The following is a 22,926-nucleotide window of genomic DNA, read 5'->3' as shown; positions in this document are numbered from 1 at the left end:
GTAAAGGTATGCAAGATTTAATATTATATATATATATATATATATATATATATATATATATATATATATATATATATATATTATCCTCATGGAATCATGCTTGATATTTATCTAGTAGACATATCTAAATATTCTAGAATGTTGTGGGAAGATAAGACATCTGGATATCCTAGAGTATTGTTAGAAGATAAAGTTGCTAGAATCTTCTTTGTACATTATCTAGAATCATCCATAGGCTAGCAGAGGCGGATAACCTAAAACTGATATACAATATCAAACCGACTAAAGAATAAGTATCGATATTTAATATATAGTTAAAAAGTAACTAAAGACAAACACAATATATGAATATAAACATTATCATTTCAATTGCACTCGACGAGTTGTCATATTTTGAAAACGATCAATGATCGCATCATTAGATACACTTTCAAATACTTCATCCTAAAAAACAAACTAAACAATCATTCAAAAAGTCATCACCAATCTTGCTTCGCAAATCATTTTTAATAAACTTCATTGAAGAAAAAGCTCTTTCAACCGTTGCAGTAGCCACAGGTAATATCAAACTCAGCTTCACAAGCAAATAAACAAGTCCCCATGTCTTGTAAATATTTATTTTAACCAATGTCTTTGACAGATCACCCAGCGCTTTCAAGTTAGAGAATGCATTGTCCATTTCTCGCACATAGTCAATATAGTTGTCAAGCTCATAACTAAGATCTTCAAGCTTAGAAGCGGGGAACTCATTTGGATAATATGTAGCAAGTTTCATAATCTTGTTTTTATCATAATTCGCAAAAGAATCATCGGGACTCAAACTAGCCATACCAAGAAGCAGAGAAGTATTCACTTCACTAAATCGACTATTAAGCTCCGAAAGTTGCAAATCAATAGTAGCACAAAAAACCTATACGTACAAATGATGGGAATATGTAACAGTTGAGCTTTTACGCTTCGACTTTCCAAGTGCATACTTCTCATCCATTTTTGGGATCACAATACCATTCTTATCACAAAACGAAGAGACATCTTCTATCAAAGAATTCCATTTAGATTCTCTCATTGTTTGCAATTGCCTCTTTGTAATATCAATAAGTTTCATTGCACTAACAATATCTTGATCTTTTTTTTGTAGGGCCATATTCAAATCATATGTAATTGCTAATAGTTTTAACATCAAATGTAATATACAAACGAACTCATAAGATCTTATATCTTCCACTAGATTTTTGGCTAATGCTTTCTCCTGATAATTTGAACCCTCATTTGCAAGAACTCCAAGTATATGAACAATCGATGAGATTAAAGAAACAAAGTTACGCAATGTCTTAAAGTGAGATCCCCAACGAGTATCACCTGGTCTTTGAAGCCCAAGTTCTTGGTTTAATCCACTTCCTGTATGAACTTCACCAAGCACTAATAACTCATCTAATTTTTTAGCTTGATCATCTCTAAGCATCTCCCTACGCTTATAAGAACCTCCAACAACATTCAAAATATTAGCAAGAATGTCAAAAAAATTATTTACATCATGGTGTTTCTTTGCAACAACTACAAGAGTCAATTGCAACTGATGAGCAAAGCAATGTATGCAATGTGCCGAAGGATTATCTTTCAGAATCAAAGTTTTAAGACCATTGATGTTTCCTTGCATGTTACTAGCTCCATCATACCCTTGTCCCCGTATTAAAGATGAACTCAATGAATGTTGTAAAAGCAAAGAATATATTTCATTTTGTAATGCATGTGCACTTGTATCTTTAACATGAACAAGGCCAAGGAATCGCTCAATAAGTTCACCCTCTTTATTGACATAGCGCAGAACAAGAGCCATTTGTTCCTTATGAGAGACATCTTTAGACTCATCAACTAATATCCCAAATAAATCCCCATTCAAGTCTTCAATAATTGCTTTCACCGTTTCTTTTGCACAAGAATTCACAATATCTTTCTGAATATCAGGAGAAGTCATGGTATTATTTTTTGGAGCTTTTTCTAATACCACATTTTTCACATCTTCCTTCCTATCTGCATACCATTTTAAGCGATCTAAAAAATGGCCTCTCCTAGTAGAAGTTACACTCTCATCATGGCCCCGAAAAGGAATTCCTTCTTTCAAAAGATACCTTATCACATCAATTGAAGCATTCAAACGAACTCGATGATCACTTTTAATTTTCTCAGATTGTTTGTCCAAAGAAGTTAGAATGGATTGTTCTTGGTTCATTAAATCTAGCATCATATTGAAACATCGATTATGAACACTACCCACGTTACCCACATGTGAATTAAATCTTTCTAAAGCTTTATTCCAACCTCTAAAACCATCCGTTGTGAAAGCATCACCTACTTTTTTTCCATATCCTCCAACCTCATTTTTAAACAAGTAACAACATAAACAAAATGTTGCATCTTGTTTAATGCTATATTCTAACCATTGAGAACATGAAATTTTAAACCATTGAGGATTAAAGTGACGCATTATTCCCCCAAAATCTCTTTTTGGAAAGACAAAATCACGGGGTTGACAAGCTCTATTTTGTATATAATTTCTCCTTATACGGTTACGTAAATTAGGAGGATATTCTGAAATTGGTTTTCTTTTAGCAGGATCGGGCTCATAGTAGCACACTTTATCCGATGCTTGGGAATGATTAATATTGTTATTAATAACTGGACATGGAGAACTTGTCAAAGGAGAGCTAGAAGAAGTTGCAGAAGCTTGAGCTTGGTAAAAACTCGTGATCATATCGACTTTTGCTAGAAAAACCTAAAAATCACAAAATAGAAATTTACTTGAAGTAAAAGAGTAAATCATCATGTACTTTATTTCAATTACAAAAGTATGAGACGACATCTAACTTGTGTCAAGTTGCATCAATCAACACCAAATTTCCAGATTCAAGCAAACATCTTCATTGTCTGTTTCAATAATTAAAACCGTGCTTAGTTGTCTACTTGTCTTATTGATTTGATTATTAGTTATGACAATTTACTTCACAAATTAATAGAGGAAAAAGCAAAATTTAGGACCCTAAGATTCTTTCTTTGCTGGTCCCAAAATAAAACTAATGAAACTTAGAACTTTTGTCAAGATGGGTAGGGTTGGTGTGAAGCAAACTTTACCTCATGAGATAAACTGACGAACCCTAGCAGAGGAAGCAGCAGAACCCTAGCTTTTTCTTTGATTTGGGAATTGGAAGAAAACCCAGCAGAACCCTAGTTTTTTTTATTTGGGAATTGGGAGAAAAAGTTTGTCTTTAAAAAATTAAAAGCCAGAAAGCCTTTGTTAAACAAAGAAAGAAGCAAAGACTTCTGTTAAACAAAGAAAGAAAACGAAATAATGTAGGAGTATTAAAGAAAGAAACACGTTGCTTCTATTAAACAAAAGAAACTTTAAGTACTTAAGTTAGAAAACGATGTCGTAGTAAAAAATGTATTAAAGAAACGAAACAAAAAAAACACTGCTTTAGTGGGGAATCGAACCCATATCTTTTTCCAAAGAACCCACAACCCTTACCATTGAACTCATACCTCTTTTGTTACTGGGTTCAGCATGATATATTTATATAGATGTGGTAAATATTTCAATACAAATACAGGGTTTCGAAAAAAGTCACTGGGTTCGCCCGAACCCGCACCCACTACTGTACCTCCGCCCCTGTAGGCTAGTATAAATAGGGGTTGTGTTCATTTGTAATGAAACTAAAAATCAAGAAAGCCTACTTTCCAAAACAAGTTTTCCCATCTAAAATCTACTAGTCTTGCAAAGCTCGTGCTGAGCCCGAGCCCCAAATCAAGGCAATAATAATTAATGATAATAATAACAACAACAACAACAATAATAATAATAATAATAATAATTTGTGTTACGTTTTTAGGCATAACTTTTTTATGATCATCGCTTCTTACCCATTTATTATTCAGTACATTATTTATGTTTTCTGATCATATCATTATATAATATTAAAAGAAATATTTATAAGAAAACAAATGTGCTAAGGAATAAGCATATATCACTAGGACAAAGGTGACTTGATATTTATTAACATAATTTAAAGTATGCAAAATGATTTCAAATGGACTATAATCATAGATTAAAGAAGATATTTTAATATTTTATGAATTTGTGAGCATATTATTTCTATTTAGAGGTAGAAATAAAGAAGATATTTTAATTGATTATTTTGGTATTTATTGATTAACTACTCATAATTTCGTATGACCATAGTTTATGCCATAAAAAATATGGTGATTAAAGCCTAGGTTTAGATGAAATTCAGAAAAATTCAAATTTATTAAAACAAAGTCCAAGAATTAACTTAGATTATCATTAACTCATTAATGCTTTATTTTTAAAAGAAAATTCCGATACCCAACCAATTAATGATTATATGATTTCTGACAAATTAAATTATTTTAAGAAAAATATATATCTTTGTTTCAATAGCATGTGACCATCAACCGTATTTAATAAATGTGAGATTACAAGTTGATCACTTGCTAAGCACTTCTCCCTTTTCTTTTGTTCTATCCCCATTTGATTAACTAAATTGGATAAAATTTAAATATTTTTTAATTTTATTTTCAAGATTCTAATCTATTAATTTTAGAAAAGTTTTGAAATTTATTTTCTATTGTATAATTGAGTTAAATCACTAAATCTAAATTATATTTTCAAAATAATTTTTCTATTAAAAATAAGACCGAAGAGAAATTTAATTATAAGTTTAGAATTATTATGAAAATTTGATCGACAGGGTACTCTCCCATTATCAAATAAATTCTTCAAGGTTTTTGTTATCAGCATTGTAGATTTATCTTTGTGCATAATTAGTCATCATCATTCACAAATTTTCAAGCATTTTTGAAAGGCTCAGAGAATAATATATTTACCAAATTAAATATAGGAACCTAAGCAAAAAATAAATAAAGTAGGGGCAAAAAACTTATGGTGCATACTTCACCTGCAAAAAGTTAGGTTAAGGAGCTATGTATTACCAAAAAGGGTTTGAAAGTATCTTGATTTATTAGAAACATATTTTTGTATATGAAGTAATAAATAATAAATACAAGGACATATTTGAAAGAGCAAACCCTTTTTGTTGGCAAGCTAACAAGATAGTTACAGTGTAGCTAAGGACTACAAAACTCTTTACATGGTCCTTTATATATAGTAGTAATCTTCTCTTTTCAAGCTTCCTCTTCTTTAGTTGAAATTTCCAATCTTAGTTAATGATCTTGCGCTAGTAGAATGTTTCCAAATAATATTCTTCTTCTGCTATTCTTTACATGGTATCAGTACCATAAGACGACTTCTGGATTTCAAGGTCGGGTTAGTGGTTGATTCAACTGGTTTCTCTAAATGGATTTGGATGGTCGTGCTAATGGATTGGGGTTTGAGTTATTGAACCAGTCCAACTATAAGGTATGGAAAACTTGTAATGAACCTTGTTGGTGAGGATTTGTGGGAAGTTGTCAATGGGAGTAACACAAGTGCTCCTGCTGACGCACCGAAAAATAGCAATGCACGTAAGAAGTGAAAGTAGATTAATGCTAAGGCGGAGTTTATCCTAAAGAGGTTTATCTCTCCTAATTTATTTGATCATATTATAAGGTGTAAATCAGCTCATGAAATATGGAGGACCTTCGATCGACTGTTCAACAAGAAGGATGAAGCTCGGCTACAGATTTTGGAGAATGAGTTAGCTAACACCACTCAAGGTAATCTCTCTATCGGTGAGTATTTCTTGAAAGTTAAAAAATTGTGTTTCGAAATTTCTCTATTGAATCCAGACGAGGCTACCTCTGAAGCACAAATAAGAAGAATCATTATTCGTGGTTTAAAGCTAGAATATATTCCATTTGTTACATCGATTCAAGGATGGGTTCAACAACCATCTTTGGAAGAATTTGAGAATTTGTTGTCGTCACAAGAGCTACTAGCCAAACAGATGGATGGTGTATCTATCAAAGAAGGGGAAGGAAATGCTCTTGTCGCCGATAAGAGAAACTATAAATGGAAATTAAGAGATATCATGCACTTTCAATCCTCAAGTGGTTCAAGATCGCTAGGAAAGAAGGGGGAATCTTCCAGTAATGGTAAAAAGCTTCTAAAATATTACCGTTGTGGCAAAGTCGGGCATATAAAAAGATATTGTCGAGCCAAAGAGAGCAATATGGCTCAAACCAAGAAAGTTGTTGAAGAAGAAGAAAAAGAAGAAGACTGGAAAAGTGCTTCGCAACGGAGACTCAAGTAATAAATGTCATGGCTTCCATAAATTTTGAAAGAGACTGGATTGTGGATTCAGGATGTGGGCACTATCTCACTAGATATCAATCCAAATTCTCCACCTTTCACGAATACAACAGACAAGATATCATTGTTACAGCAGATAATAGGTCCATGATGTTGAGAAGGAAGGCACTATTGTGATCAACGAGAAGCAAAAAGACACTATCACCCTCAACAATGTCTTTCATGTTCCAGGAATGAAGAAAAATCTATTTTCAGTTGCAAATGTTCCTCCGAAATATCAAGGTACTCAAGGCAGATATCGTTCACTCAGGTAAGAGAGTTAACGATTTATATGTCTTATCTACCTCTAATTTATATATTGAGAAAATGAGTAGCAATGATAATACACATCTTTGGCATGCTAGACTTGGACATCTAAGCATGGATAAATTAAAAGCCATGGTAAAGTTAAATCTAGTAAAAGGTTTGCCTAACTTAAGAAATTTTGGTGGAGGAGAGGTTTGTGAAGGATGTCAATATGGTTTGCATATCGGATTCCATTAGACAGATCCTTGTCAAGGTGCAATGCCCAACTAGAACTTATTCACAGTGACTTGATGGGGCCAACGAGAACTCCTTTATTTTCAGGTTATTCTTATATGCTAATTTTCATTAATGATTTTACTAGATTCACTTGGGTTTATTTTGTGAAGCACAAGTCAGAAGTTTTCAGTAAGTTTATGGAGTTCAAAGAAACAGTTAAAGGTGAACTCAATTCCAGAATAAGGCGGTTGCGAACTGATAATGGCGGTGAGTTCACATTAGATGAGTTTCTTTCCTTTTGTCATCAGCATGGCATTAAAAGAGAGCTAACATGTGCTGACACACCACAACAAAATGGAATGGCTGAAAGGAAGATCCGACATTTAACTGAGACATGTAAGAGTTGACATAATGCCAAGAATTTACCTAGAGCCTTGTGGGCTGAAGGTATGAAATGTGCAGCGTACGTGATTAACAAGATACCGCTTTCTCCAAACAATATGAAGTCTCCCTATGAATTAATATTTGGAGAAAAGCCTAGCGTGAAACACCTCAGGGTTTTTGGCTCTATTTGTTATGTTCACATTCAGGATTCTCAACGGAGCAAGACAGATGTCAAGGTAAGAAAATGCATATTTGTCGGATATGATGAAAGAAAAAAGGGATGGTAGTACATGGATTCTAAAACTCATCTCTTTGTTGTCTCAAGGGATGTCATATTTGATGAAGTGTCTTTGTATTATGGAGCTGCATTGGATGGAGCGAGTTTCAAAAGCTTAAATAATGGAGATTCAAGCTTGCCCATTGCAGATGCTTCTCTAGATAATACAAATGCCGAGGAGTTAAGAGAAAGGGGGAGTCCTGGACCTCAACAACATGAAACTCAACAAGAAAATGATTCAAGTGGTTTGGGAAGGCCAAAAAGAACTATTATCAAGCCACCTCGCTTCATAGATAAAAATTTTGTCAGTACGTATTCCTATTTCTTTGCAGGACCAATTGATGATGAAGAACCTTCCTCATTCGAAGAAGCTAAAGGAGTCAAAGAGTGGGAGCTTGCTATGGATGGTGAAATGGAGGCTCTGATGAAAAATCAAACTTGGAGCCTTGTACCAAAGCCGAAGGATGTACAACCCATTTCTTGTAAATGGGTTTACAAAATCAAAAGAAGAGCAGATGGCAGCATAGATAGGGCATAAAGCAAGGCTGGTTGCTCGGGGATTTTCTCAAAAGTATGGTAAAGATTATGAAGAAACTTTCAGTCCGGTGGCTAAGATGATCTTTGTCCAAGTTGTGCCAGCCTTGGTAGCCTCCCATAATTGGAAGTTGTGAGCACGTGATTTTTGCCTCATACGAATTACTCCAAAATAACTCCCGAAATTAGGTCTTTTCTTTAATTATGTGTTATTTTTAGGAAATATTGTGCGGTTTTCCTGTTTGTTTGCATAGGTATGTGTGCATGTGTAATTTAATTAATGCATTTAAAAATACAAAAAATAATATAATGTAATATGTGTTGCATGTGCATTTAGGAATTAACAGGTTTGTTTTAAAAAAAAAGGAAAGTCATAAAAAATATGTAATTGTTGTAATTTTGTCATTTAAATGTGCCCTTGTGTGATTTCATTTTCTTTGTTTTGTGTGTTAATTATTGTAAGTATTAATTAATATTTGTAGTTGTATTTAGATTTTACAATTAATTAATTAGGAATTGTATTTAAATCAGAAAATTAAAAAAAGAAAAGGAAAAGAGTTCAAAAAAACAAAGAAAGATTCGGACTGGGCTTGTTTTAGGCCCAAGAATTGCACTTCCTACCCAGCCCAGATCTGTCAACCCAAAAGCCATCAAACAACGTAGTATAGGGCAAGAGCTACGTCGTTTTGATGGTGCCCGTCTAGGTAATCTCAAGACAACCAAACGACGTCGTATTGGCATTTTCCATCTGGACCGTTGATCAAATAGATCCAACAGTCTAGTTTAGTTCTTTCATTAAACCAAACGACGTCGTATTGGCATTTTCCATCTGGACCGTTGATCAAATAGATCCAACGGTCTAGTTTAGTTCTTTCATTAAACCAAACGACGTCGCATGATTGTATTTAATCGGGACCGTTCATTGATTTTTGATCTGATGGTTCCAGGCCTTTCCCCATGACCCGACCCACCTGCGTCTGAGACCGACCCATTCCCCAACCTAAACCAAACGACACCGTTCAGTTAAATGAGTTGATCCAGGCCGTAGATCTTACCTGATCCAACGGTCAAGATCAGACCACCCCTCCCCTATATAAACTGAATTCATACCCCAGCCCCCTAACCAAGCACCCCCCTCGCCTTCCTGTTCATCATCGTCTCTGAGACGACACCCCCCCAAACCCTAGCCGCCCTAGTTCCCTCTCACCTGAAACCCGGCGGCAACGACGCCGCCGGTCACCACCTTAACACCCCTGAATCACCTCGACCTCTTCTTTCCAACCATCACCATAACTCCCCTCGAATCAGGACCCAACTCTTCGAATCTTAAATCGAAGGTTGGACTGTAAACCCAACCATCTCCGATGATTACCAAACTAACACCCAGTGACCTTCCAGCCACCCCCAACACAGATCCTCAAACAGTTTGGCTCGAATCATCTCAAAGCTGCTCGAATCTTCATTTGAAGATTCAAGCCAAATATGAACTTACCCAGATCCATCCCAAATTCATACCAGGTGACCCCCAGGCTTCCCTCACCCCTAAAACACCATTGGTTCCTTTCGAATCTGGCTAGAAACACTCAAGCCCTAAATCTGAAAAAAACGGAACCCTAAAATTCCGAATCATGGAATCTGTCCAAATTAATTGAAGGGTTGGATCTAATAGACCTTAATCGAGGTGTTCTCAATTGAGAACACTTCAATTAAAGTCTGTTCGACCTCAAAATGCTTAGGTCTGAGTTCGAGCCTAAGTCAGAATATTTCTGAGGTTCTGAGGTATTTTACTTTTATTTTCCTTCATTTTTGTATTCATGTTTTTCTATCTATGTATCTGTTTAGTTTAATTTTATTAATTTTCCATTTTCTAGCAATTAATTCTGCTCATCTTCAGTGGACTTTTATTTTGTCCAATTCTGTCATTTGTTTATGTTTGCTATAATTGTTATGTGTAATCGATTAATAAGTTGCGTCGATTAATTAGTTTCCAGTTAATCCGTGATTCTGTCAATAACACTAAAATTACCCGAATTGCCTATTTCTTTGTTTCTGATTTGTTCAATGTCAATTGTAATATGTAATCGACTAATTAAGCTTCGTTGATTAGGTTGTTCGTATAGTTTGAATCATTTGGCATTCTGTTGATTATAGTGTTCAACTGTTAATTGTCCGATTAATTCAGATTCTGTTTAATTATGAGCATTATTCTGAATCATTGGAACTCTTGTACTGGATGTATTTTTTCTGACTAGAATTGGTTTATAGCTGTAATAATTTAGGTGATCAGATGGGAATTAGTTTAGTCAAATGTTTAACTTTCTTCTTTAAAATGAGTGGGTACAGCTGATAGGCAGTAATATTAAGGGGTTTTCAGGGGTAATTTGAGAATAAAACAGTAGGAATAATATGTTAATGTTAGTGTGTTGTTAGTGGGATTTTAGTGTCTTTAAATTAATGTGATAATGGGTAACCAAAGGGAGTGGAGGGGCTGAAATTAAGGAAAAGCTTTCCTTAATGGCTAATTAAGTGAAAAATCAGAGAAGTGGGAAATTTCTGATTTTAAAAGGGGAAAAGGGGTCCGGGCAGTAGGCTGGAGGGAGGGGGAACAATTTGTATAAAAGGGGATGTTAGGATCAGATTTTAAAAAAGAGATTAGAGAGAAAAGAAGGGATTGGATTTTAAGAACAAAGAAAGAATAGAAAAAGAGATAGGAAGAAAACTGGCTGATTTTAGGAACAAGAAAAAAAAAAAAGAGGAAAAGAAAGGGAGAAAAATCAGAAAAAGGTAAAAACAGAATTTTACATTCGAAGTTAGTGTTAAGGCTGATTTTGGAGATTAAGAGTTTCAGTTTGCCTTTCCTAAGTTTTAAAAAATCAGAAATATTGTTTCCTTGTGGCTGTCCGGTTTGTTTGGTGATATTGATTGGTTCGAATCTGGAATTTCTGAGTTTCCTGTTACTGTTTTGTCTGGTTTTCACGGATTTTTTTTGGGGCTGTTCAATCTGTTGAACTGATGTGTGTGTGCTGCTGTTAATTTCGCTGACCTTCCTATTTTTCTGCTGTTGGGTTTTTGTGCTGCTACTGCTGAATATTACCTCTTTTTACCCTCATTTCCAGGTATATATTTAGATTCATGTTATTGCAAAGTTTCAATGTTGAAGAGAAACGAAATCTGGAATTCCAAATATGTCTGCTATCCATTTAAATTCATTAGTTGAGTTTCAATTTTTTAGTTAACTAATATAGCTTATGCTCGACATGGGAGCTATTAGTCCATCAGGCCTCTTTTGAAGTTAGTATAAGCTTTGCAATAATTCTATTTATTTCGAAATCTCATTAAGTATAGTTATATTCGAATTGTCGAGACATGGGACTTGGTAGAAAGTTGACTATTCTTTAAACTTTGTATTTAGACCATGTTAACTAAGCGCTTGGTAACATGGAAATATCGGGGAACCACGCTAGTAAACTTCGTCAAGCCTGATATTGTTTAATTCTAGTTGATATAAGTATTCTCGTTTACATAAAATATGGTCTAATAATGGGGATAACTATAAGTGAGAGGTGAATTGATATAATTCGTTACAATTAAGATATTGAAATATTCCGGAAGGTTCAGATGTGTATTTGCGGTATATGTAATGTCATTTTATTAAATCAATTTGTAGATTAGTTCTCTTTCTTAACAACAAATGGCCCATTTATTTTAGGAATGCGATTAACTCATTTTCTTATAAAAATAGTATATAAAAATAATGTCAATGATTTTTTACAAAGTATAGATTTAGTATTTGTAAATAGCTTGCATAAGCCGAGATAAAAAATTGGTTTGATTTTATCTATCCCAAACTCAATCATCGTAAGCAAATTAACCAAATAATTAGAACTTTGGACTAAAAACAAGTTGTGTAGAAGAAGATTGGATTTATGAATACAGATTGCGGCATTTTAAGTCAAAGATATACAAAGTAGAGTTCGCTCCAAGTAGAATAATGAAAATTCTTCGAAAAATATTAGTTTGCTTATCAACTAATTTTTTCCTAGTTTTACACGTAATTCGCTTGGCAAGTTTTTAAACACATACACTTAGTCCTAAGACTAGGAAAATAATAAATAACTTGTGCATATAATTATCAAGCACTAAAAATACATAAACGAATTACGGATACCGTATTCACGATAAAATGGTAATTTTAGTTGCACGTTATTTATTTATTTATTTTTCATCTCATTAACTCTTCTAATTTGAATAGTTTTGAGGTATATAATTCACACGTTTAAATCATATAACCTGTGGTCAACACCTAATAAATCTTTATTTTTCTGGAAATCTCGAGGCACTCCATTCAGTAATTTCCCATGGCTTTCATATTTAAAATAGACGGACATAATAAACATTTGTAGAAAATTTATATTGCCATTAAGAATATTTTGTGTAATTGTGGACACGTTCGCGTGACATGATTACATTTCTAAAGACAATTCGGAGTATGCGTTCGCACAACTTCGAGCAAACTTTCTTAATAAAAGGGGGTTTTTCGGAGGTTATTAAATTAATTTATTTCATATAACCCGAGATGTGCAGTTCACCATTTAATCATACAAGAGTGACGAGTGTTCGTAAGTTTATTTTAAGCACGCACAATTTAGGCCATAAATTCATTTTTTTTATATAATAAAAATAAAAACATGCTATCAATCTTATTGTGTACACGTATGCGTGACACGATTATTTACATTTATATATATAAAAAATGAATATACGTACGCGTGATTCGTTTCATGATAGGTCTATAATTATAAACAATCTTAACCAAAAGCGGTAATAAAACTATGTAACAAGTTAAAAAAATGTATTTAGTAAATCAAGATAAATTAGGCCAAGTATAAATTGCTAAGCGACCGTGCTAGAAACGCGGAATTCGGGAATGCCTAACACCTTCTCTCGAATTAACAGAATTCCTTACTCGGATTTCTGGTTCGCAGACTGGTAAACAGAGTCATATTTTCCTCGATTCGGGATTAGAACCGATGACTTGGGACGCCATAAAATTCCCAGGTGGCGACTCTGAAATTAATAAAGAATCCCGTTTCGATTGTCCTTTGATCGGAAAAACTCTCTTTACTTATGCCCTCCTCCGGGATGTTGTGTAAAAAAGAGGTGTGACAGCTCTGGCGACTCTGCTGGGGATTAACAAACCCAGAATCTCTGGTTCAGGGTTCAAGAATTCGAGCTTAAAATAACTGTTATAGTTGGCTTTGCTTGTTATCTGATTTTTTTTTACATATTTATGCTTAATGTACTAAATGTTGCTTTTTACCGCTTTAATATTATCTGAATTATGCATATAAAACTGCTACGAAACCCTTCTTCTTTCTGAGTCTTCTGAATTTATGGTGCACACGTGCGCGTGGCCCACCTTTCTGTTAGAAGTCATACCAAATAAGACGAAGTTGGGACAAGTAACTAGGCCGGGTAGACTTTCGTGCTCCCGGTACGTTGCCCCCACTTCGGCTCAAGCTGTCCGTTTGGGTAAGCTAGGTCTAGAACAGTATGCCTCAGGTTTTTCACTTAGAATAACTCAGCCTCATACCGGATCCCTAGTAGGAACGTCTGTTTGCATCATGTGCATTTGACCTTGGAGACTCAACACAGGGGTTGAGTCTGTCTAGGACAGGTGCACCCGAAATGAAAAGACCATCCTGATGCATCTTACTTGCTACTTGTGCATTCATTTGCCTCGGATTTGCATGTTGACCAGCTTAATTGGGAAAGGATAGAAAATCATTGTGAAAGCCGAGAAAGAAAATGGGCTGTTTTAGAAAATTCCCAAAATAGTTTAAAATTTTGAAAAAAAGGGGAAGTGTCGTTTTTTTTATTTTTTTTTTAAAAAATAAAAAAATAAATTTTTTTAAAAAATAATTTTTTTTATGAGTGTCTGTTGTCAAAAGGAGTCTTGATTTTGTTAAAATTAATCGCAGATACAAAATGAGCACCATCCAAAACCCACCATTCGCAAATGTAGATGAGTTTCTATTTCGGCTTCAGATATAGTGGCATGAGTTAGGAGAAGATGGTCAGAAATGGGTCATTAAGTATTTGGGAAGTCTCACAGATATTATGAAAGTTAAACCACGCGATGATTTGATTACGGCGTTAGTAACTTTTTGGGACCCTGTTCACAATGTCTTTCGCTTCTCTGATTTCGAGCTTACTCCCACATTAGAAGAGATAGCTGGATATGCCGGTTTTGACGGAGATTTGAGAAACCAAAATCTTATATTCCCAAAGGCTCCTCAGTGCATCGATTCTTTGGTCTTCTGAACATCAGTAATCAAATCAGAAAAAGCAATGTTGTCAAAGGGTGTTGTTCTTTCAACTTCCTGTATTCAAGGTTCGGAAAGCCGGATGGATTTGAAATTCATAAAAGGGGCCTTACTAACAAGCAGAACAAGGACACCTGGCAGATTCACCGTCGCTTCGCTTTCATGGTGGCTTTTCTGGGAATCATGATCTTCCCAAACAAAGAACGGACAATTGATATTCGCATAGCGAGAGTTGTACAAGTCCTCACTACCAAGGAAAGTCACACCCTTGCCCCGATCATTCTCTCAGACATTTATCGGGCGTTGACTTTATGTAAATAAGGGGCAAAAGTCTTCGAAGGGTGCAAAATTTTGTTTCAAATGTGGATGATCAAACATCTCCGGCATCACCCCAAGTTCATGCAGTATGGTCCAAGCAATGACAATTTCATCGAGAGTTATGAAGAAAGAATAAAAGATTATAAATCTCCAGAAGGGGTGGAAGCCTGGATATCTCGTTTAAGATCTTTAACGGGAAGTCAAATTGAGTGGACTTTGGGATGGCTCCCGGTAAGAAAAGTGATACACATGTCAATCTTGAATAGTTATTTGCTGCTGTTGGGTTTGAGAAACGTCCATCCATATGTGCCACAGAGAGTTCTAAGACAACTAGGTAGATACCAAGTGGTGCCTGATGATGAGGATTTGAGTATGCAAGTGATCGAGCTACACCCCGAAGCCACTCTCCCCGAGGCTTTAATTCAGCATATGTGGAATGGGTGTCGATACTTGAAAGATGATACTCAAGTTCCAGATCCTGCAAAGGGCGAGATAAATCCAGGATATGTTAGGTGGTTTGAGAAAAGATCCCGTGTGGATGATGCACCAGAACCTGATCTTGGAAGGCCTATAAAAAGACCACATGTTCAAACCTTTGATGATAAAATCCAAGAATGATTGGCTTGGGGAGAAAAGGAAAAGGGATACAAAGCAACTATTCATGCCTTAAAAGAAAGTCTGAGGAACCTCAATTTGGAGAAAGACTTACAAGCACAAGAAGCAGAAGGTGAAAAGAAGAGTCTGATTTGTGAAAATAAAAATCTCCGCGCTCAATTTCAACAGATGAAGAAAGCTTCAGAAGCACCAGTGAGAAGTTGGAAAGATCAAAAAATCATTATCAATCTGATGGAAAAAATGCAAGATTATGACTCAATCTTGGCAAAGACTGAAAAGGAGTTAGGCAAAGCTAAGGAAAAAAAATCATACAATTAAACGAGGAGGTCAAATCTAATAATGAACGCCAAGTAATGAGATCCGAAGAAGACAAGGCACAATTCAAGAAAGAGAAGGACCGTTGGATACATTCAGAAGCTCAACTCCATGCACAATTGGAAGAAATGAGAAGGTACAATAGAGAACATTAGCATGCAGACATCGACAGAGAAAGAGCACAGGCAAGACTCGATCAGGCCAGACTTCGAGCTCAATTGGAGTCAGCCTTAGATCGCGAAGACCGCATAAGAGATATAGCCACCACTCGCCAACAGCAACTGCAAAACCAAGACCAACGTCTCCAAGATTTCAGGGCACAAATTCATGATTTGGCGGTTTACACCTCTCAAAGTTATGTGAACTGCCAAGGGATGGATTATGAAAGGTTTCTAGAGCATGCACCTACTTTTGCCCGTCATTTGGCAATGGAGTTAGAAAGAATATATCGTACACTAGGAGGTCAGCCGGGTCAAGCCCCACCGTGAGCAGATGTTCCAATGATTGAAAACAAAGGTGGGGAGTGGAGCATATTCACAGCTGTTAGGAGTTATGTCTTTTTGTTTGATTTGGGTTTGTGTCGAGTCTTTTAAACCATTTTCTTATAATGTTTTCCAAATGTAATGTCCTTTCCGTCTTTGTATTGTTTCAAGAATAAATAAAAGTGTTGATAATTGCCTTCTGCCAGAACTACGCACGGTCTGATTCATGCGGGGACATGATACGTAGGCAATCTCTATAAGATTTGACCACAATCAAAAGAAGGAATAAAATGAAAAGGGAGGGAAATAAAGATAAGAGTGAGTGACAATAAAAAGAAAGATCAAGAAAAGCTGGGATGACACAAGCAACCGAGCAAATACATGATAGAAAATGGTTAATTGCCTAGGAACATTGCATCTCAACGTGTAATTGTATATGTGTTAAACTCTCAAAACTAACAAGTGTGCTCATTTCCAAAATTCAAGCAGTTAGTTTATCTAGAGTATACTGGCACATTATCATTATCAAACCAGATCAAAAGGACCGATACCCGAAAGCTTGTCTATCCCGGATGTCGACACAGGTGTTGAGATAGAGGAGTTGGACGTCAGTAAAATGAAAGAAGAGATGCTTAAACTTAAGCAACAGATGGCCGAGATGTATCGGTCTTGGTCCACAGGACAATCACCCCCAGCTTACCCTGCTAACCCTGCCTCCACCCCACCACTAGCTTAAACTCAGGATAATCCTACCACTGATCTATCCCCGAGTTTCCCCATTTACCAGCACTACCGAGGCACCACTTCTCATGCACCACAATCTCCCCCCCAAACCAGTTCCATACCCTCCTCCACCAGTAACTCCTGTCTTCGTAGCACCTCCCCCAGCTACACTCCACAAATCCCCTAGTGAGCCTATGTTCCAGGCCCAGGACAACCAATACTACCCCTTGGAGCCCACTTTGAAAGCTTCATAAATCCATTCATTTACTCCCCGTTTTGACCTCCTAACAGAAATTGACAAGCTTGTCAAAAATACCGACCAGGAAGAGATGTTCAGGAAAGTTAAAAGCTTAGAACAATCGTTACGAGACATGCGAGGGTTAGGAGGGCAGGTTAGTGTGGCCTACAAAGACCTATGTTTGTTCCCAAATGTGCAATTACCAGCTGGTTTCAAGATGCCCAAGTTCGACCTATACAACGGGCACGGCGATCCAGTAGCCCACTTGAGGGGTTTTTGCAGCAAGATGAGGGGAGCTGGGGGAAGAGACGAATTATTAATGGCTTACTTCAGTTAGAGTTTGAGCGGATCAGCTTTGGAATGGTATACCCACCAAGACCATGGGAGATGGTACACATGGGATGACCTGGCACAGGCATTTGCTTGTCACTTCCAATACAATCTGGAAATCATCCGAGATCGACTATCCTTGACAAAATTTGAGAAAAAAGCACAGTGAAAGCTTTAGAGAATATGGTTTCCGGTGGAGGGAACAAGCAGCAAGGGTGGATCCCCCAATGAAGGAAAGTGAGATGGTAGATTACTTCCTACAGGCCTTGGAACCTACTTACTATGGCCATTTGGTCTCAGCGATAGGAAAATAATTCAACGAAGTAGTGAAGATGGGAGGTATGGTGGAAGAAGGCCTCAAGTCAAATAAAATCATGAGCTATTCGGCTATCAAAGCAACTACTCAAGCTATTCAAGGTGGCGTAGGAGGGATGGAAAAGAAGAAAAGAGAGGAAGTGGCAATGGTTGATTCAGGAACTTGGTCCGGATCCAGAAGTTTACCTCATTACTACAATCAACCTCGATCCCACCAACCAACTTATCACCACAATTCACCCCAATACTACTATCACCCGTCGGAACCTCATTTTTCCGTCCACCATGTGCAAGCATACAATCAACCACATGCCCGCGCTCATTGGCATGCTCCTGTCATACCGAGTACCTACCCATATCCGCGAACCTATCCCGGACCAGGTTTCAGGCCTAATCAAGCACTCAAGGGTGAAAGGTTGCAGAAAAAGAAAACCTTTACTCTATTGGGAGAATCCTACACTAGTCTGTTCCACAGGCTAAGACAACTAGATATGCTAAGGCCGATACAATCTAAGCTGCCAAATCCTCCTCCAAAGAATCTGGACTACACTGTTAGCTGTGAGTATTATTCTGGTACACCAGGTCATGATACAGAAAAGTGCTGGCACTTAAAAAATGCAATACATGAGCTGATTGATACTAATAAAATTGAAGTTCAAGCCCCCGAAGCTCCCAATATCAACAGAAATCCGATGCCAGCCCATCAGGAGGCCAACATGATAGAAATAGTGCGGGCTGATGGGGAAACCAAGAAGCCGTCACAAACCGTCATGATGATTAGGTCTCATGAAGCCAAGACAGATGAACAATTAGCAGATAAGAAGTCGGTACCTAAGCAGAACAAAAACAATATTGAGCCATCTGTGGTTGTTGAGAAGGGATCTTCGAGCGAAGTTGCCACGAAGCAGGAAGGGGTAAAGGTGATTGTACCAGGGGTGGCCAGCAAACCCATCATAGTCGTGGAAGGAGCCCGCGTAGATCGGGTTATTATCAAGCCAGTAACCCAGTTACCAGTGATCAACAACAAGGCTATTCCATGGAACTACGAACGGGTGATGGTAATGTACAAAGGAAAAGAAGTCAAGGAAGAAATCTGTGAAGTACAAGGTTTGACTCGCTCAGGAAGATGTTTTACTCTCGAGGAATTAAGAAAAGCTAAAAATAATCCAACACCAATGAAGAAAGCCGTGACTGAAGAAAAAGCGGAAGAATTCTTGAGAAAGATGAAGCTGCATGACTATTCTATCGTGGAACAATTAAAAAAGACGCCCGCTCAAATTTCACTATGGTCATTGCTGATCCATTCGGACGAGCACCGTCAAGCTTTAATGAAGATCTTGAATGAGGCACACGTTCCCGATAAGATCTCCTTGAATCACTTGGAAAAAATAGCCAACAAAATCTTTGAGGCAAACAGAATCACATTTTCTGATGATGAATTGCCTGTGGAAGGTACTGAGCACAACAGAGCTCTTTACCTCACATTGAAATGTGAAAACTCCGTAGTGACCTGGGTATTGGTTGACAACGGGTCAAGCGCAAACATCTGCCCTCTCTCCACTCTGAGCAAGTTGAAAATAAAAGAGGAGAGGATCCACAAAAATAGTATTTGCGTACGGGGATTTGACGGTGGAAGCAGAGATTCATTTGGCGACATAGGGCTGGAGCTGACAATAGGGCTGGAGCTGACAATAGGGCCAGTTGAATTCACAATGGAGTTTCAGGTGTTGGATATAGCTGTTTCCTATAATTTACTGTTGGGTCGACCATGGATCCATGCTGCTAAAGCAGTCCCATCAACACTACACCAGGTGGTCAAGTTTGAATGGGATAGACAAGAAATAGTTGTGCATGGGGAAGACAGCTTAGATGTTCACAGCAGTGCCATTGTACCGGTCGAGGGAATCAAAAATGACCAGGGACCATGGGTTTACCAGGTTTCTGACGCAATGTTGGTAGAGAAAATTCCGGAGGGGAAATACATTCCAAATCCAAAGATGACCGCTGCATCAGTCATGGTAGCATATGAGATGTTGAAAAATGGTTTTGTACTCGGTAAAGGTTTGGGCTCATCTTTGCAAGGCATCATACAACCAGTATCTCTTCCCGAGAACTTGGGAACATTTGGTTTGGGATTCATACCCACTCTCACAGACGTGAGAAAGGCCAGAAAGCTAAAACAGAAGGCATGGGTCCTTCCAAAGCCAGTCCCACATCTGTTAAAATCTTTTGTCAAGTCCGGTACCAGAAATCACCCGATAACAACAATTCCTAAATCTATGATTAATCCTGAGGAGGAATTAATTGAAAGATTTGAAAAGCTGTTTGACGATGTGAACATGGTGGAAAGCGGTGAAGATTCTAGCAACGCAGAAGTTCAATTCGTTGCGCCAGAGATATAGCTTAATAACTGGAAAGCCACTCCTCTCCCCATTCGAAAGGAGTCTTGGTAGTTTATTTTGATTTTGCTTCAGTTTGTCTGGGTTATTTCAGGGTTGTAATCCAATTTTTTATCTTGCAGTTTGTTTGAAGTGTGCAAACCTTGTTATCTTTCATCATCCAATGAAATATATTTTCCTTTTCATTATCATTCCTGGTAGTTGTTCTTTTGTTTTTCTTCTCTTTTCTGTACAGTCCTTTTTACGCTAGCTCAAGTGATATGACATGCATAAGGAATCCTCAGCCCAGTCTTAAAAATCAATCTGATTCCGAAATAATAATTCAAGAAGTATATTGTGATTACGAATCAGAATATGATGAGGATAAGGCTTTCGAAGAGATTAGTAAAGAGTTAATTCATTTTGAAGAAAAGCCCAAACCCAACCTAAGTGATTCAGAAGCCGTCAATTTAGGAGACACAAATAATATCCAAGAAACTAAAATAAGTGTCCACCTTGAACCAAAGATCCGGGAAGAGTTAATTAAAGCACTCATCGAATTCAAAGATGTTTTCGCATGGTCATATGACGACATGCCAGGATTGAGAACTGATTTAGTGGTTCACAAATTGCCCACTGATCCAATGGTTCCTCCTGTCAAGCAAAAGTTGAGGAAATTCAAGACTGATATGAGTGTGAGAATTAAAGAAGAAATCACCAAACAGTTGGATGCAAAGGTCATTCGGGTCACTCAATACCCTGTTTGGTTGGCTAATGTCGTTCATGTGCCAAAGAAAGACGACAAGATTAGAGTATGCATCGATTACTGCAATCTCAACAAAGCAAGTCCGAAAGATAATTTCTCATTACCCAATATCCATATTTTGATCGATAATTGTGCCAGGCATGAGATAGGATCTTTTGTGGATTGTTATGTCGGGTATCATCAAATTCTAATGGATGAAGAAGATGCAGAAAAAACGGCATTCATCACACCATGGGGAACTTATTGTTACCGGGTAATGCCATTTGGTTTGAAGAACGCCGGGGCAACTTACATGAGAGCAATGACTACGGTGTTTTATGATATGATACATAAGGAGATTGAGGTATAAGTGGACTATGTGATCATAAAATCAAAGCATCAGGCCGACCACGTTGGGGATTTGAGGAAATTTTTCCTGAGACTTCGCAGGTACAACCTCAAGCTTAACCCTGCCAAGTGCGCATTTGGTGTTCCATCTGGAAAACTATTGGGATTCATAGTCAGTCGGCGAGGCATCGAGTTGGACCCATCAAAGATCAAAGCCATCCAAGAATTGCCACCTCCAAGGAACAAGACTGAAGTAATGAGTTTGTTAGGGAGGTTGAACTACATCAGCAGGTTTATTGCTCAACTCACGACAACTTGTGAGCCTATTTTCAAATTGTTGAAGAAGGATGCTACGGTCAAGTGGACTGATGAGTGTCAAGAAGCGTTTGATAAGATAAAAGGATACTTGTCAAAACCACCTGTGATGGTTCCGCCAGAACTAGGAAGACCTTTGATTCTTTACTTGACAGTCTTAGAAAATTCATTTGGTTGTATACTGGGGCAACATGACATCACCGGCAGAAAGGAACAGGCCATCTATTATCTTAGCAAGAAGTTCACAGCTTATGAGGTTAAGTACACTCATCTGGAAAGGACATGTTGCGCCCTAACTTGGGTAGCTCAGAAATTGACACACTATTTGTCATCCTACACTACTTACCTTATTTCGCGTCTGGATCCGTTGAAATATATATTTCAAAAGCCTATGCCAACAGGGAGACTTGCAAAGTGGCAGATATTGCTCACAGAATTTGACATCATCTATGTGACTCGGACTGCAATAAAAACCCAAGCATTGGCCGATCATTTAGCCGAAAAATCCGGTCGACGAAGATTATGAGCCATTGAGAACTTATTTTCCCGATGAAGAAGTGATGCATATCGGTGAGATGGAGAAAATTGAAAAACCTGGCTGGAAACTTTTCTTTGATGGGGCTGCTAACATGAAAGGAGTCGGGATAGGAGCTGTGATTATTTCTGAAACCGGGCATCACTATCCTGTTACGGCTCAACTTCGGTTTTATTGCACCAATAATATGGCTGAGTATGAAGCTTGTATTTTGGGGTTAAGGCTAGCTGCAGACATGCATATCCAGGAAATCTTGGTCTTGGGAGACTCGGATCTTCTGGTACATCAAATTCAAGGAGAATGGGAAACGCGAGACTTGAAGCTCATACCATACCGACAATGTTTACATGATCTGTGTCAACGGTTTCGATCAGTGGAGTTCAGGCATATTCCAAGGATCCATAATGAGGTCGCCGATGCATTGGCTACCCTGGCATCAATGTTGCACCATCCGGACAAAGCTTATGTGGATCCACTGCATATTCAAGTCCACGATCAGCACGCTTACTGCAACATGATTGAAGAAGAATTTGATGGTGAACCATGGTTCCACGACATCAAGGAGTATATCAGAATGGGGATATATCCAGCACAAGCCACAGGGGATCAAAAGAGAACCATTAGACGGTTGGCAAATGGATTCTTCTTAAGTGGAGGAGTTTTGTATAAAATAACACCAGACCTTGGATTATTAAGATGCATAGATGCTAGACAAGCTACGACTGTCATGTCTGAAGTACATTCAGGAGTTTGCGGACCCCACATGAGCGGATATGTGTTGGCAAAGAAAATTCTCCGAGCTGGTTACTATTGGCTTACCATGGAGCGAGATTGTATCAGTTTTGTGTGCAAATGTCATCAATGCCAGATACACGGAGATTTGATTCATTCTCCACCATCCGAATTGCACACAATGTCGGCACCATGGCCCTTCGTCGCTTGGGGCATGGATATTATTGGACCA

The 22,926-nt window shown here is 37.5% G+C and overlaps 2 protein-coding genes across 2 annotated transcripts; both read right to left on the bottom strand.

Moving 5' to 3' along the window:
* Positions 1-345: 345 nt before the first annotated feature.
* On the bottom strand, positions 346-3,323 carry LOC107782377 (uncharacterized). The gene is made up of 2 exons (XM_016603257.2): positions 3,130-3,323; positions 346-2,773 (listed from the first exon to the last, which is right to left on the bottom strand). Exon 2 carries the CDS (start codon positions 2,750-2,752, stop codon positions 911-913), a length of 1,842 nt encoding a protein of 613 aa, XP_016458743.2. The 5' UTR covers positions 2,753-2,773; positions 3,130-3,323; the 3' UTR covers positions 346-910.
* Positions 361-829, bottom strand: LOC142176275 (uncharacterized). Its single transcript, XM_075243406.1, has 2 exons — positions 542-829; positions 361-444 (listed from the first exon to the last, which is right to left on the bottom strand). The coding sequence occupies exons 1-2, from the start codon at positions 827-829 to the stop codon at positions 361-363; spliced, it is 372 nt and encodes a 123-aa protein (XP_075099507.1).
* Positions 3,324-22,926: the final 19,603 nt, after the last annotated feature.

This window comes from Nicotiana tabacum, chromosome 22 (assembly GCF_000715075.1).
Source record: "Nicotiana tabacum cultivar K326 chromosome 22, ASM71507v2, whole genome shotgun sequence".
NCBI classification, from domain to species: Eukaryota; Viridiplantae; Streptophyta; class Magnoliopsida; order Solanales; family Solanaceae; genus Nicotiana; species Nicotiana tabacum.
The sequence above is the reverse complement of the archived record's forward strand: the minus strand, read 5'-3'. Positions and strand labels throughout refer to the sequence as shown.

What these genes read in the sequence shown, in the direction of transcription:
- LOC142176275 (XM_075243406.1), bottom strand. Translation starts at nt 829, where the DNA reads ATGGCTAGTTTGAGTCCCGATGATTCTTTTGCGAATTATGATAAAAAC. An exon ending in TACCTGTGGCTACTGCAACG is followed by an intron (nt 445 to 541) that starts GTTGAAAGAGCT and finishes TTTGTTTTTTAG; the next exon opens with GATGAAGTATTTGAAAGTGT.
- LOC107782377 (XM_016603257.2), bottom strand. Translation starts at nt 2,752, where the DNA reads ATGATCACGAGTTTTTACCAAGCTCAAGCTTCTGCAACTTCTTCTAGC.